The 17,072-nt window shown below is 41.9% G+C and overlaps 2 protein-coding genes across 2 annotated transcripts; one reads left to right on the plus strand and one right to left on the minus strand.

Moving 5' to 3' along the window:
• Window positions 1-2,247: 2,247 nt before the first annotated feature.
• egln2 (egl-9 family hypoxia-inducible factor 2) lies at window positions 2,248-7,907 on the minus strand. The gene is made up of 6 exons (XM_079555720.1): window positions 7,669-7,907; window positions 5,823-7,159; window positions 3,580-3,699; window positions 3,343-3,479; window positions 2,699-2,766; window positions 2,248-2,615 (listed from the first exon to the last, which is right to left on the minus strand). Exons 2-6 carry the CDS (start codon window positions 6,957-6,959, stop codon window positions 2,563-2,565), a joined length of 1,515 nt encoding a protein of 504 aa, XP_079411846.1. The 5' UTR covers window positions 6,960-7,159; window positions 7,669-7,907; the 3' UTR covers window positions 2,248-2,562.
• Window positions 7,908-10,971: 3,064 nt separating this feature from the next.
• tmem160 (transmembrane protein 160) lies at window positions 10,972-14,382 on the plus strand. The gene is made up of 4 exons (XM_079562547.1): window positions 10,972-11,283; window positions 11,389-11,413; window positions 12,508-12,600; window positions 13,885-14,382. Exons 1-4 carry the CDS (start codon window positions 11,071-11,073, stop codon window positions 14,193-14,195), a joined length of 642 nt encoding a protein of 213 aa, XP_079418673.1. The 5' UTR covers window positions 10,972-11,070; the 3' UTR covers window positions 14,196-14,382.
• Window positions 14,383-17,072: the final 2,690 nt, after the last annotated feature.

A 17,072-nucleotide genomic window follows, 5' to 3' on the forward strand; every position in this document is an offset into this window, starting at 1 on the left:
AAAAATGCCCAAAACGAGTAAAGCTATTCTTTTTAGTTCGACAGTGAATTCAAAAATAAAAGAGGGGCATACGAGACCTCGCTCCTCTCCTTTGGGCAATAAGAAACAATGTATGGGAAAACTGTGCAAATCAAATTGAAAAGTTGAGCAGTAGATTACTGTCATAAATATGAGGGAAAATATATAATTTAATTGAATGATTTCACATCAAAATCAGAACACTCCAGACCCCATGGCTGAAGAGGTCTGGGACTGGAACCCTTTTGGAGCGGAGCAGTTCACTTTTGGCAATGGAAACACCTTCAAACCGCTCCCGCTCACCTCTAATGGTAGGTTAAACGAACAGCCCACTGTTTTTCCATACTGAGATACAGTATGTTCTTTCCTGAGCTTAGACGAGTTGATACGTACCAGTCTGGTCTCTGTGCGTGCCCTCAGTCAAGCATAAAGACCAAAGATGTTGTTGGCATTTGGCCTCTCCAAATATATTCCTATGATTGATTTGATTGATTGAATATTTTATTTATTTTATTTATAGCTCCTATAGCTCCAAACGGCAGTGAAGACCAGACAGGTACGGATCAACTCGTTTAAACTCAGGTAAGAACATATCTCAGTATGGAAAAACAGTGGCCTGGTCCTTTAAAGAATCTTTGTAGCACTTTTCCAAAGGTCTAACTCAAACTTTTGAAACTGTCTATTGTATTTTGCTGAAAGATGTGTTTTATTTATTCTCAAAATACTTTTCATATTAAAATTAAGTTAGGTGGATTAAAATGTAAAAAGGACAAAGACAATTTTGATTAGAAAATATTTTAATTAAATAACAAAGCAAAATTACAATTTTCCATTTGTTCTCATTGTTTAAGTTTATTGTGCAGTAAACTTCACCCTACTTTGGAAAATTCAATAAGGTGCTCTTTTTTGTTTATACCCAGTCACACACATAAGACCTGTCCCCTGTCCACTCTCTCCACTGCAATAGTGACATAGCCTGTTGTAAATGTGCAAGTCTATATCCCACACCACTGCAGCGGGCTTCACAGTGAGCACACTGAGCCTAGTCCATAAACCAAGGAGGGGGTATTTTAGAAGTGCAGTTATCAGAAGGGGCAGAAGTTTTCACATTGATTAGACATAAAAGAAAAACAAAAAGGATCAATCTTACATTCATACAGTATAACACTAGCAAGAGGACAAACATTTTTTTCAGACCTTGTGGAAATAGGCAGCTCACTTCTCGACTTCAGTATGATGCTTGTGTCTGCACCTTCAAGTAAACAAGACAGCTTTGGGTACATTAACTTGACACTGGGACTAAATCTTCAGGTGTCCATGCTTTGTCTTTTTGAGCAGATACATATTGGCGTGCAGCACAAGAACACTCATCATGTAGCACGAAGAATCTACAAGTCCCTGTAATGTTTTGAGTTCATGTTTAAACAAGTACCATAAGGCGTTTTTTTTTGTGCTTCTCTGCCATACACCACAGGCTGAAATGTGGGGACCACTTCAGGACAAGACCCTGTCGTTTAAGTGCGTTTCGTATGTCCCTTATCATTACAGTGCATTCTACATGAACATTGTCCAGTCACCACAGATTTATCAGTACAGCCAAGAAAACACTTCTCATGGTTTAACAGAAAAACATTGCCAAAGAGTCAGGTTTTGTGTTAAATAATATTCAGGCCCATTTCAACATCAAAAAACATATGGCATTTTGAGCCTGATATTGTGTTGAACAGCTTTTCCCAACAAGGGGAAAGCGGACCCTTTAGATATACTGCCATGAGGTACTTTTATTTACTATTTCAGATATTTAAAAAGCTGAAACCAAATACGATTTTAATTAGGGCCAGGAATCGATCAAAAAAAAAAAGTTATTAATTGCAAATCTGACAGAAATTAATCGCAATTAATCACGAATACGAGTAATATTCAGAACATTTCTTTTCAAACTAGTCCACAATGGAGGTCATGTCATAACATTGCAACCACCGTCATATCAAAGACATGGGCCTTTGGAGCGGGGAAATTAAATTTTACAATTTTAACACAATGCGACCATTATCCCAGCCCTAATTTTCATATTATTCTTTTTAAGTATAGTAGTAGTTTTGAGCACAAAGCATTATCTTTTTATTAATAAATTGAAGTTTTAGTTAAATTTATCAGCTCCCTTGAGGCCGTATCAATTAAAGGCCCAAGGGACTTGCAAGACAAAAAAGGCAACCACTGGGCTGATTTAAACATTGTCTTGGCCTCTCCCTCCTTCCCTTCAAAGGGCTGCAACCTCTGACAATGGTCCTGCAATGCCCTTTTGGGTCCCGACCCACCCATTGAGACCCACAGATATAAAGTACTGAGCAATTTGTGGTTCTTTCTTCATTTATTACGTTTCTCTTCCATCTGTTGGTCCGTGCTCTGATGTGCAGCCTGTGCGGCCATTAGCCCAAATACAGCCCTCACTGGTGTTGAATCAAACTCTGTTTAGACTCAAAACGTCCATGGACATGAAGGCACATGTTGCTTCTTAAGCACTCTCCAGTGATCAGATGACACTTATGTCCTACTGCTTTGATTGATGGGCACTTGAACACCTTTCTGTCCTGTTGCTGCGGACATAAATATAAAGTATATTAGATTTATACAAATGATGATTCAGTGGATTCACAAAAGTGGAAAAAAAAAAACGTACCCAGTCTGTACTTCTCTTTAGCCTCTTCTCTCTCTTTTGCATCAAAGTACCAGACTGTAATAGCATAACTGCAAAGACGAATGAAAACACAAATTAAACAATTACATTTCGATGTGTGTGTGATTAGCTTGTTTTTGTTTTAAACACGGAATGGCATAATTACATTTTAAAAAAGTAAACTAATAAAACCATAAAAGATCTTGTTATTCTGAATATAAATATTGTATCTGAAAACTGCAGCAGCGATGGGCAGCAGAGGGTTAAATCCACCAGTTTGGCATTTCTCCTATGGGGCTGTGTTGTTTATTCCTGTCTCTCATGTCTAACCCTCCCCAGCACGAGTCGTGCAATCGAACCTTCCTCTACTCTCCCTTCCACCTAACCCATCAGGAAACACATACTTCCTGTCTTCAACCCCACCTCACCCCCCAGCAGTTTTACAGAGGCCAGGGAAATGTATTGTGCTGAGATGTTCACAGTATTATTTGCTGCAACTGAGCAGTGCAGGACTTTGACTTTACTTCAGTGGTCAGGTCACCTATTATATTAGCCTGAGGAACAATTGAGGGGGTGGGGGTGGGGGGGTTAAGAGACTAATGTGGTTATCTGAAAGCAATAAACCAAAAAAGTGGTTTGTTACTAACCGAGTTGCAAAGGCTGGTTTAACTTCATGTGGGTTTCTGCGGTCCGACCAGAAGATCAGCAGTCGGTCAAACAGAGGTTCAATGTTGGCCACAACACTTTTGCCTTCTGGAAAAATCTGCAGCATCCCTCCATGTTTCTATGTATACAATATTATTTTAGATATCACGGCAATATATACCACGCTTTAAATGCACTAAAATAAATAAATGATTGATGGATTATTCAGATGAACATACCGTGACATCCCAGTTCTTGTTTAGATAGTAGATACATGTAATGCATCGCCCATCGCGGTTTGGGTTGTCGACATGGCGGACATACCCCGCACCGTTTCCTGGATAACAAGCCACCATCGCCTGAAAATGAAAATGTAAATACAAATTCTTAGTGTTTAATCAAGACTCTCTGCACAGTAGGACTTGTACAAACAAAAATACTGCAAACAACTTAAGAGTCATAATCAAAGTACAGTAAACAATTCCATTATCGTGCTATTACTGTGCTGTAAAATGTATATATTTTCATACCATAATTGTCAAAAGTAAACACGTAAAGCAGAGTTATTGTCTCCCGCTACTAAATGATTTAGTGAAGTGTCAATGCTAAAAACAATGGTGTGACTTTGGTATTTCCCTCGCCTGACATTGATGCGTGAAGCGGGTGGGGGCTGATCCGATGGGAAAAGAGACCTGCGTGCGAGCTGTCCAGCCGGTGCACATTCCACACCAGGGCCACTGCAGCAGCACGTGACTTGAAATGGACCACAACTTCACTGAGGTCAAGGAGGCGCTAAGTTTAGTCCTTTGTTTCATTCCTTTGAAAAAGCATCTCTACTGGCTTCCTCAAGACAACAGTCAGGAAGCGGAAATGGATCCCAACAAAAGAAGCGTGTTTGAGGTTGATCATCAGCAGTGAATGCCTTTCTGTTTCTATTTGTTTTCCCGTCACTCATGACTTTAGGTGTAGCACTATGGCTCAGGACCTCAGGAAATCCAGCAGTGCTCACATACCTTACAAAGACCAACAGCCTGCCCTGAACAGAGGCGGGGGTCTATTGTGAACAGCAAAATTTCAGACCAAAGGCAGGTGACCTTATTATTCTCCTAATCAATAAGCAAGAGAAAGATCTGCACTGTCAGAATCATAATCACTGACCGACACTTCCACTCAGACAAAGGTTGTTATAATGTAATAAATGAGTCATCATAAATCAAGTTGTAAGCTATAATAATGTTAAAATCTAAGGCCTTATGGACAGAGGTCCCTTAACAACTGAATCTAATGGGACATTTCTCATTTAAACAAATGGCTACGTTTTTCCAAACCAGATGTTTGAGCATGTTCAACACCATGGACAGTTCAGCCCTGGCTTGTCGCACAATGGGACAAGGGTGTATTTACACACACATAAATGTAAAGCTTAAAAAGATTAACAAAACTTATCTGATATAATAAAAAAGCTCTGACTCATGGAGAGTAATGACTGTACATATATTACATCAAGGTCTGAATGACGCAGAGGCCGGAATGACTTATCATTGAAGATGTTGCAACAATGAAATCAGAGACACACAACCTTTAGATGAGAGTATCACTGATCATATAGCACTATATTACACAGCACACATTAACCCAGTGCCAGGTGTCTTTTGTCTTACACAGCATTTCAAGTATTGGATCGACCTGTGCAGGGATACCCCATCTGAGCACACGGTGGCATCACTGAGCTCGATAAGGGGCATATGGGGACACCCTGCATGCAGTCAAACGCATCAGTCTAACTTACCAAATAGACAATATCTTTCAAGTAACACAATATATAAAGTCCAAACAATGATAATCATTGCCTAGCATCTTTCTCTCCATCGCTGCTTGTGCTGTTGCTCCTGCGCATTTTGATCCATACTCCTCACAACCTTCTTAAACACTCTGTCAAAACTAAAGACTGGTTTTAATGTTGTTGTTTCCAGGACTCAGAGCTAGACGTGCAGTACCATGGCCTGTGATGTGTGATCATGACTAAACTGGCACAGACACCATAGCTCTATCTCTGCAGTGATGCTGATGGGGTTAATCAGGATATAAGTGTATATTCTGATTAACCCCATCAGTTCTAGTCAGGAAATAATTGGATGAGAAAAAATATATATCTTGGTGCTTTGAGCATGTGCATGAGCATGTGTCTTCACAAAGTATATAAACATGTGCACAAAGCCAGCTTGTGTTTGCATGGTGGAGGAAGGTAAAGATAAAGTCCTCTTCAAAGGCAGAAATGCAATGATGGTAAGAAAGATACTTGGTACCCGTGGTATGAGGCCAGACGCAAACAGACAGGCCTAAACAAACAAGGTCACTGTAGGACAATTATGCTGCAGCATTGCTTATTGAGCTCTATGTCTGAGATTGGCTACATGATCTATGTTTCAGAAGTTAAAGCATTAGTGTGTAAATTCCCTAAACTTCACATGGCTCTCCTCACCTTGGTGCGGCCGTTGATGACGCAGTCCCCTAGCTGTCCGGTGGCAGCACTGTACATTACGGCCTCATCAATACGAGCCATCAGAGTGGCAATGTAGTCACAGCCTGGCTCACAGCCTTCCACCCAGGCGATCTGGTCTCCTCGGATGCTCCGGGATGGGATGGTATTTTGGCTGACCAATTGACCGCCTCGAAATTTCCCACTCTGGTTTAAAACTTCCACCTCCTCCAGTATTTTGTCACCCAGTTGTGGCCCTAAGAAGTAGTCCTTAACACAGATTCCATAGTGCCTCATGCAGGGAACAATTAAGTGCTGGGCTAAGCGCTCAACGGACCAGACAGAGGCTGCAGGAGATGATGAGCCAGGAATGGTGTGAATGTGGCCTGGTGCTTTTGGCTGGTCTGAAGACACTGTCGGTTCATTTTGCTGGTTATTGTGAAACATGTGAGGAGTGGTGGGTAATGCACAGTGTACAGACTTAACAGCAGTACTTCCATCTGTCAACCTTCTTCTCTTAATGTCCCCTGAGTTGCCTGAAGAATAGACTGAGTTCAGAGTGCCTAACTCTCCAGAACCTGCAAATGCAGAAAAACCTTCTGGTCCCACATCTCTGTTGTCTCCAGCTCTGCGTTTCTGGTGTATTTGTCTGCCTCTCAGATCACCATTGACCCTCCGAATTATATGGCACTTGTCTTGAGCTGTCCTTTCCCCGTTCTCATCCACGCAGAGCCGGCTGCTGAGGGGGAGCGTAGAGCAGTCTGATGTACCATTGCACTGAACTGGATAACAGTTTGGAGTTTGAGCCTTAACGCCTGCGTGGCTTCCCTCCACTGTAGCAGATGGAGAAATCACACAGCTGCTGTGCAGCGGCACGCCGGTTTTCGTATGTTTTGATGGGGTTGTGATTCCAGGGGATTCGGTTTGAGAGGCCAGACCCACAAGCAGCTCAGCAGCTGTGGGGCTCCCAGCGGGTGCTGCGCAAAAACCGTTCAGACCCATGTCCGGCCGGTACGTGTGGTAAATGTCTCTTCGGTCACAGGAAACTTGTCCGGTAGTTCTGTCCTGTGTGGTTGACACGATAACTGGTCTGTAACTGGAGCTTGGTTTTAAAAGGTCCGTACGCCTCAAGCTCTCCATTTCATATCGTCATCTGCTGGATGCGCACGTAGCCCACGTACTCCCTTCATTTTCTAGAGCAGCTACTTTCACTGGGAGACAGAAGCTCTGTGGTACACGCTAAAAGTTTCATGTCCAGGTTCCCCGTCCTAGAAATAGTAGGCTATTTCACTTTTTCACGCCGTTTCCGTAGGATGTTTGCAATAACATTTTGATAAGACCTGGGGGAGAAAAATTACAATGAGTAATGTGAAGTCTATAGCATTGTATGCATGTCTGCAGTTTTTTGTATTATTATATATCGGTTATAGCCTATATGATTTAAAACTAGGCCGATTTGAGAGGCATCGCAAAAAATATAATGTTGGTCTAATTGTTTCAATTCCTCCACGCAAAAGACGAACTAAATCGTGATACATGTAGGCTATTTGTAATAAGAACAAAGTCAGCACACTACGTGACTAACATATGTCTATATAGACATAATAACTCACAGCAATAGTTGCCTACACAACCTATGTGTTGGTAAGTTTGTCACAATGATGTTGACGTTAGAGTCATATAAGAATAGCCTACATCAAATGTTTTATTCCACAAGCTGTTTATCACATCCAATTCTCTCACATACAGACTAGCGTTTCACTATTACTTGTAAACTCAACAAAATGAGTCTACGGGCATCTAAATAATACCAAATCATTCTGTTAAGTTCACCGTAGAGCGTTCTTACCGACTCCAGCCCACAGCAATGCAAATCCACCGTGAGCGTACGTGACAGGCTGCGAGTACGCCTGTTATTTCCGGGGATGTTCTGCACGCGTGCGTAACTCATCCAATGTTTGCGTCGGGGAATGGGCTGTAACAAGGCACCGCGGCCAGACGTATGAGGGCTAAAGGAAGGGGCACAGGGGGTCTTCGATCACACAGACCCACCAGTGCAGTTATTGCATGGAGATAGAGTTCATCTCCCAGCCCTCCTCCTCTCTGCCCCGTGCTACCACCCGTCTTGTTTTCGCCTGCGTGCGCACACGCCGGACACAGCCACGTGTCTATCATGCCCGCCCCTCCAAGGTTGCAGCCTATATCAAGTCTTATAATAGGCCTATTAAAATTCATATCAAGATTGTTAGGGTTAGAGTCCAAATCCAGTGATTATAATCTTTTAAAATCACGCATTTATTCATTCATTCATCCATCCATCCATTCATTCATTCATTTATTCATAGCCCTACTCATGCTACATTAGGTCGAAATATGTGAGCCAGTATGGGTTACTTTTCAGAATAATATGTCTAAAAAATTGTTTTACAACAAAAAACAGAATTAAAGTAAGAACCGTGCGCCTACAGGCCAGTGTTCAACACATGCTGTATGAAGAGAGTTTGAGTCTTTGCTTTATAGTTCTTTAGAGTCACTCCCAGTTTTACTGCACATTATACAGCCATATTATGTTAGGTCTCCCTCTGCCTCTCTTTCCCTCCATGGTCCCAGGCATCCCTCTCACTGGTTGTCTGCTCTGATAACTTATCCATGTCTGCTCTTCTCTATTGTCTTCATCAGAGATGTTTTTAGTTGTTTCCAGGACCCGTTGCTTCCAGGACCCGTTAATTTGATTTTTATTTGCTGTCCATGGAACATGTAGAAGCCTTCGCCACACGCCCGGTATTCATTCAAAAGCATCTATTGTCATCATATCTGCCTTTTTATCTTAAAGAAGTCTATAAACTTGCTTGAAGCTGTCCGCGCCATTGCAATTCTTCTTGTACTTCTGCAGCCCAGCTTGCATCCTCATGGATTGTGCTGCCAAGGAAATTAAAATTCTCACCAATTTCTTTATCTTTTCTCCCAGTTTAAAGTTTAAAGCAAACTTCTCTTTACACCGCAGCATCACCAGATCTGTTTAAATATAAAGTCTCTAGTTCTTAATCAAATGTAACTTTAGTTTAACAAGTGTCATCTGTAGAGTACAATAACAAATTAATGAATAAAAAATTATATATGTAGGGCTAAATTGAATGAGTGCCGCATTATGTACAGCAGGAACCATATGTTTACATAGACTTTATAAAAAGAGACATTTTTTTTAGGTATTTATATTTGTCAAATGCCAGAGACTTTGAACTTTAAACTGTATAACTTGTGCACGTGCCTTTACAGCTCTGCCCATACCTATTCAACTGGACTGAGATCACGACTTTGTGATGACCACTTCAAACATTGACTCTATTATCCTTAAGCCACTTTGTAACCAGTTTGCTTTGTGTCATTGTCCATTTGGAAGACCCATCTGCGTCCAAGATTTAACTTCCTGGCTGATGTCCTGAGATGTTGCTCCAATATTTCCACATCGTGTTCTTTCTTCATGTATTTTGTGAAATGCACAAGTCCCTCCCGCAGCAAAACAATGCTACAGCATGATGCTGCCACCCCCGTATTTCACAGTTGGGATGGTGTTCACTGGCTTGCCAGATTCCCCCATTTTCCTCCAAACGTGACGATGGTCATTATGGCCAAATAATTTATTGTTTTCCCGTTTGACCACAAGATATGTCTCAAAATATGTATGTCTTTATCCTTGCATTTGCAAACTCCAAACTGGCTTTTTGTGTTTCTTTTGGAGTAAGAGCTTCTTCCTGATGGAGTTCCCTCTCAGCCCATGTCAGTACAGGACTTGTTTCACTCTGGATGACGAAACACCAGTTTCAGCATCTTCACCATGTCTTTTGCTTTTGTTCTTGGGTTGATATTCACATTTCAGACACAGCACAGTCATCTCTGGGACACAGAACCCGCCTTCTTTCTGATCTGTATGATGGCTGGACATTTCCATCATTGCTTTAACCAATGTACCTGGCACCTTCAAGTGCCTTGAAATTGCACCCAAGGATGAACCAGACTTGTGCTTCCAAGGACACGACATCGTCATCTGGGCTTTCCCAAATTGTATTCTTAGTGTATGTAAATACACTATTTTGTAGAAAATTCTATATAGATATAATTCTATATAGAAATAATTGTTTAAATTCCAATTGACCTAAACAAATAAAACAATGAATGTTAATTCGTGGTATAGACAGACAGTGAGAATGTAAACATATGGTTCCTGCTGTATGTTGGCCTTTATCAAATCCAAACTCACGCACTATAAGGTCATTGCACCCAGCAGCACTGCAGCTGGGTGCAGTACTAGTGCAGCGCAGCACGTACACATCTCCTCCTGCTCTCCCTCTATCTGTCTCTCTTCCTTTTCTTTTGGTATGGTAGTAAAGAGGGCAGGCACTTAACACTCAACACTTTCTGAAGTCTCTTGGTGATGTAATTCACTTGAATTTGAGTTCTCAAGCCTGCATGCAATAGCCTTCTGAGCTTAATTATGGTGTCATGTATTTTGGCTTTTTACTTAAACCAGGGGTCTGCAACCTTTTGGATTCAAAGAGATAATAAATCCTTCGCAAAAGCACAAACTTCTTATGTTAAGAGCTGAACTGTGGGACAAAACATGATGGAAAGTCCTAGAGAAAGACACAGAGAGAGAGGGAGGGGGGCATTGTAAGAAACACATTAACACACAAATGACAGTCCTCTTAAATCCATGTGCACTGACCTTGCCCTTGTAGTGGTCACTGAGTTTTTATTTTTCGACCTATTTTACCCACATTGTAATTTGAAGAACAATGAGATCCCTTAAAAAGTGCTGCCCTATTTAAAGCTCACCATTGTTTTTTTTTTACCTCATCTATCTAAATGATAATTAACAAACATTACACAATGCCATATGCCACTGTATTGCAATGCGGCGCCATCGTGTGGTTTAATTGTGTCACTACGTGCATTACCAGCCTCGATAATTTTTCAGTTGCATTCAATTGAATGTGGCGATTCCATAAAAATGCAAAGAAAAAAATAATAATAATAGATTACCTCACAACGTGCAATAAATAAATCATATAGCCTATATTTATAAAAGAAGGTTAGTTCTTTGTGTCTGCCGCTTGAGGGCGCTGTTGGATTTGCTAAAGCAGCGCACTTTTCCGGGTTGTAGCTGACGTCGATGTCGAAGTTCGCAGGTCACACTGAGGTCGTGTTTTGCTTTGTAGCCTGATATTTGCATTAGCACCTCCACAGTAATGTGATGGCTTTCTTGAGTCTCTTCCTGAGGAGGCGGCTGCCGCAGGCCGTATCCCACTTGCTCCGTGCTGTACCGTCCCCGCGGCTCCCCCCTCTGCGGAGGCTCCAGGCCTCGGCCCGGCTGAGGCAGGGTGGCGGCGACAAGGGGCCGTGGAACCGGAGCCGCACTCCCGAGCAGCACTACCAGCTCACAGACCTCGACAAAGCAGACGCAATGGTATGTCGCTGTTGAACGATCACATGTGCTGCTGTAGCTTTTTATTATCACCCCAAAAATTCGGCTACATTCACTGTCAACAAAGTGTTCCTTTTTCTATTGCAGATGCTAAGGAAGTCACATGAAACAGGTAAATAAAAGTGCTAGATGTCCCAAAAAGTGTTGTTTTCGAGCAACTTGGATAAAGCCTACTGAGTGAATGAAAAAGGGTTTACAAGATCATTAAAAAAAACTACTATGCTTGTTAAAGGAACAGGCCACCGTTTTCCCATGCTGAAATATGTTCTTACCTGAGCTTAGACGAGTTGATGCGTCAGGTCTTGTGCGTACCCGTGGAAGAGCTTGGTTGCTTCTACCTTCACCCCGTTTGGAGCTATAGGAATATACTGGGAGAGGCCAAATGCTAACAACATCATTGGTCTTTTGCGTGACTGACGGCACACAGCTCTTTTATACTGTGATATGTTCTTACCTGAGCTTAGATGAGTTGATGCGTACCTGTCTGGTCTTTGTGTGTGCCCGTGGAAGAGCGTGGTAGCTTCCAACTTCACTCCCATTTGGAGCTATAGGAGTATGCTGGGAGAGGCCAAATGCTAGCATCTTTGGTTGTTGTGTGGGACTGAGCACACGCACAAAGACCAGACAGGTACACATCAACTCGTCTAAGCTCAGGTGAGAACATATCTCGGTATGGAAAAACCGTGGCCTGTTCCTTTAAAACTTATTTTAGCCTGAGCAGTGTTATCCACAACTTAAGGTGCATATGACGGGTTTATCCTAATTATTACTAGTTTGACGGAATAATAATGCCGGTGGTCTTATTGTTTTAGTGCAAATTCACACTGTTATGAAGAAAGGTTTGGGGGGAAAGGATTCAAAACAGACACAAGAGTTTTATTATAGAGAAGTTGAAGCTCTGAAACACTTAACACTACAGGCTGACTGTCAAGACAAATAATAACAAAATATGGTTACTCGGGATTAACACTCATTTGGCTTCTGTTGCCATGTTGTGACATCATCTGCGTGTGTTCTATAGTATAGTTGCTCAAGGTAGTTTTCCACTTTGTCTGTCACTTCAAGTGCCCAAGAGTAAACATCACAAGAGTATCAAACTGATGAAAAATATGTGTATAAAAGTAAAATGTTGCATATTGTTCTGTTAACTATGTTCTGGTGAAATAGAAGTTTAGTAATGTATAAATACTTTGTTACTGCTCATAGGATTTCTCTCCTGGTTTCGGAACGGGCTGCTGGCAACTGGGATTGGAGTCATTGCATTTGTCCAAAGTGAAGTGGGACGAGAGGCTGGATATGGTAAGATTACAATGCTTAAAACTATTTATTTGTATTTCAAGCCACTGCTATTAAAGGATCTATATCATGCTATTTTAGCCATTCCAAAGTTAAGTATAGGCATTTATATGAATGATTGTACCTCTACCGCTATTGAGCACTCATTTTTGTGATAAATATAAGTGTTTTCTGGAGGTATTTTTCAAACCCGGAAGACACAACGCTTCGATTCAGTTAACTCCGCCCCCTCTCTCCGCACATACTTTACCGTAATATAAATAAACAGCAATAAGTGAAGATACTTCACAATGCAGTTATAAGGAGTTGACATCTGCAACACCGCTTCATAAATGGCTAACACACATGCTAATATGCTAACACACAAGCTAACACGCGTTTGGACTGACTCACCACTCTGGTCCATCGCTGTTTACATTATGGGACTCGCGTTGGTTATAAAAGTTGATCCACTTTGATTCAGGCGAAGGTTCACCAAACATCCATCAGTGACAGTCACAGAAAAACAACCAGAACAAGTTGCAACGAGCTCCATCTTCAGAGCTGCAGCGCAAACATGACTGATCTGTTCAGACGCTCAGGGGATGTGTTTGTTTTGGCCACAGCTGACCTGGAAGCACCTCGGGCACATCCTTTTTTTTTCCTTTTTTTTTTTTTTCTCTTTGTTTCTCTCTTACGACAGAAATAATGAAAAGGGTGGTTTACAAATTAAAATCCGTCCGTAAGCATAGAATTAAGACATTGCATTACAGACGTCGAGCACTTCCGTTCCGCTGTGACGACACAACTGAACACTCAGTCGTTCACCAGGAGAGGGAGGAGCAGCTGCTCAGAGAGCAGGATTCAGGAGGATTACTGAGAGCTGCGTGAATGAAGCCACAAACCACTCTGGGGGTGTTTTTGATATGGAAATAGCATTACAACATGGCTAAAAGCTCTAAAAAGTCGATTTTGCATGATATAGGACCTTTAAGGGATTCTTGCTGTACTAGATATGGTGTAAATAATTTCACAAAGATATTTCTGAAATTGACCCGACAGGACTGGAGTTTTCTTGGCTACAACATACCCAGTCCTACCCTAGAGAGTAAATAAGAAGGGAAAAAAATACATAGTTTTAATTTACAATACTGTCAATGTTACATTAACTTTGTAGGACCCTAAACATGAATATGAATTAAGAGGTTTGCGACAAAACAATACGGAGAGTACTTTGTTGTTATCTTATAATAAAGAGATCTGGAGATAACATTGTCATTCATTGTAACATGTGAATGTGTCTTTCAGCCTTCTTCATCCTGGGAGGAGTGTGTGTGTCGTTTGGCAGTGCCTCGTATCTTGGCAGCCTGTTTGCTTTGCGAAGGATGATGCTGCTTTCTGTGCCAGCGCTCCTGCTCCAGGGCGCAGCAGTGAGCAGTGTGGCCCTCTTCTGGCTGTGTGCGGTATCACTGTACATCGGGAGACTGGAGGTGGAGATCATTCACGAGGATGACGAGGAGGAGTGCACAGAGTGTCGCGAGAGACGGGAGCAGAGGGGTTACCGCGACAACAGAAGTATAGAGACTGAGGACAGTGACAGCAAAGGACCGGACAAATAGAGCCGAGCTGTGGATGCTCTGCATTGCTGTGATCATTGGAATATCTTAATATTTGCGTTGTCTGACAATATCGACATTCCCGAAACATCTTTTTTGAGCCATCCTACAAAAACTAATCCCTTTATAATCTCATAAGTGCCAGCCTTAGGGAAAAGGTGGGATCATTCAAAGTGGATCTAGACATAGACTCACACCCCTTTAGAAATACCCCCAAAGCCCCTAAGAACACTGTTAAAAACAACAGCATGATAAAAAAAATAAGGACATGATCCTTATTATTTTAGGCCATTATTCTCCCACAGATACAAATAGACTATAAAAATGACCAGCACTTAGTTTTCAAATCAAGACTTACATGAACTCTTTTGAGTAGATGCAGTTGATTGGTGAACAGGCTAAATTACTTCTGTGCTACTTTTATAACAATTCTAAAGAACATTTTTAGTCGCACCCACTTAAGTTTTAGGAGCATTCTGTTTAATTTAAAATAAATATGATTCATTGTAAAAGATATATTATAAAATTTGGTTGTTTTGTTTTCCATTCGTTAAAATATTGGAATCAGTTTCAAGTTTGCAAACACGTTTCTAGTTAAGTTTAAGGATTGCGTACGTACATATTCAAGTTAAATTGATTAAGTTAGGATTTTATTTTAATCCGCCCAAATCTTGTACATTTCCTGCATGATGACACAGATGTTATGAGGTGACTGGTTCATTGTAGGATGGTTTCTGGAAAAATAACTGAAAGCTGTTTTTGAATGCCAGCAACATGGGAAGAATACATGGTTCATTCATGTGTATACAGCGTGTGAGAGCTGGTGTGCGTGTGTGTGTGTGTGTGTGTGTGTGTGTGTGTGTGTAAAATGCCTACATGTTCCAGTGTAGGCCAGTGTGTGACAAACATAGTAAGTTGTATGTGTTCACGTGATTTCTATTTGGCTGGAGCCTTGAATGGCTACACTTTCTTCTTCAATCACATTTTCAAAGCTGCTTCATTCTCACTGAAAACATGTTTACAGTTGAAGATGTTTTATGCCCATGTGCTGGTTAGCGGTGGATACTTTGCTTATCACTTTTGTTAATATTGTGTAAATGATTACTTTACATTTTGTTGAAAGAGAGTGGGAAAATGCTGAAGTTTAATTTTACCGATACAGACGTTTTAGTTTCAAACTCAAAAAGGGCTCATTTTATCAATTAAACATTTTATATTATTTTTGGAAAAAGCACTTTTAGTATTTGGAATAGAAACATATTGGGTGGGATTTTTCAAATCTTTTGTTGTAATTAGTCACATAATTTATCCGTATGTATAGATAAGTGTGTATGATATATGCACATGGTCTATACACACCCCTCCTGTATGTAATAAAATGGAGAGATGGTTCCTGAAATTGCTGGTCTTAACGCTCCTCTTTTCATTTATGTGAAGTTCGTTACAAAGCATCAAAATTTATGGCCTAATGACAAATGCAATCCTCATCATTCCAAATTGGAAAACTGTTTGGATATTAAGTTGCATTATCCTTGTAGCTCTAATTACACCTCTTTTTATTTTATTTTTTCGTTAGTTTTTGTTTTTTTTGTGCCTATGGTGTAAGTGGTTCCTTCTCATGCTGCAGAGATACCAGAGCGGCGTGGACTGTCCAGCCGCCTGCTGTACATGCATAATTTTTATAATGAGGCCCTGGTCCGGAGCATGTATAAATATGTGCACTGAGCTGTGTGTGTGTGTGTGTGTGTGCTGGGGGCTGTGGGGCTGTGTCTGCGATAACTATCTGACTGGGTTAGGCCGAAGGTCTGTGATATCTCAGCCATCGACACGCGGTGCTGCTGTTGAGGCTCACCTCAGACTCACCCTGTCTTCCTCCTGCTCACCTCTGTTTGTTCGCTCCCGATGAGTCCTGTGCACTTTCTCATTCAGGGTGTGTCTGGACGGCTGCTGCAGTGTGACCGCTCCCCGCCCAGAGCCCCTCTCTCTCTCAGATCTCCGTCTACCCTTTCGCCCTCCACTCCATTTTCTGGACTCCTCCTCACGTTCGCACCCTGCTCGCTGCACAGGTCTGTTTGGCATGCAGCAGGCTCCCGAGGCCTGGCGCGTCTAAAGGGCAGGGCGCCCAGAGGCAGGAGACGCGCCCTCACTGACAAACACCATCTAGGCAAGAGCTCCACACAACCTGCGCACCATAGCTCACTGAGCTAGTCCACTGAGGCTTAGAGTCCAGCTTCCACTCTGTCCTCACCTACAGACAGAGAGTCACCTTCTGTTTGCAGGCACGTTCATCTGCTCTCAGGTGTTAAATGCCATGCATACGGATCAAAGATCTTCCTTCAGAAAGGTAGAGCTTTTAGGATGGATAGGCCTTCTGCTGGCTGAGAGAAAAGTGGAGATTGTTTGGAAGTGAAAAGTGAGGCAGGAGAAATAATGAGTTGGTGTATTATGAAACTGTATGTGGAAGTTGTCTGGTGTCTACCCCCATCCTTCACTTTTCTTGCCCATATTTTTACTCTTTCAAATGCATTTACATGTGCTAAGATATTTCCCTTGGGAGCTTGACTCCAATTCAGGGGGTAAGATAAGCCATCAAAGTCACTGACAGAGAGGGCGCACGGGTTATTCAATGACAGGCGAAGTAGACGACAGTCAGGAGAGTTACGCTGACTTCTGCACACACACACACACACACACACACACACATACACACAAACGCACACACACACACACACACACACAAACACACACACACGCGCGCACACAAACCCACAAACCGTGCAGCTCACTGTTCACGGTGTATTTGTACCTGCTATAGAGGTCTCAAACTAAAAGGTGAGCACAGAGAGGAAACCTGAGCTTATTTGGCACCTTGTTCTCAGC

This window comes from Gobius niger (genome assembly GCF_951799975.1).
Source record: "Gobius niger genome assembly, chromosome: 1".
NCBI lineage: Eukaryota > Metazoa > Chordata > Actinopteri > Gobiiformes > Gobiidae > Gobius > Gobius niger.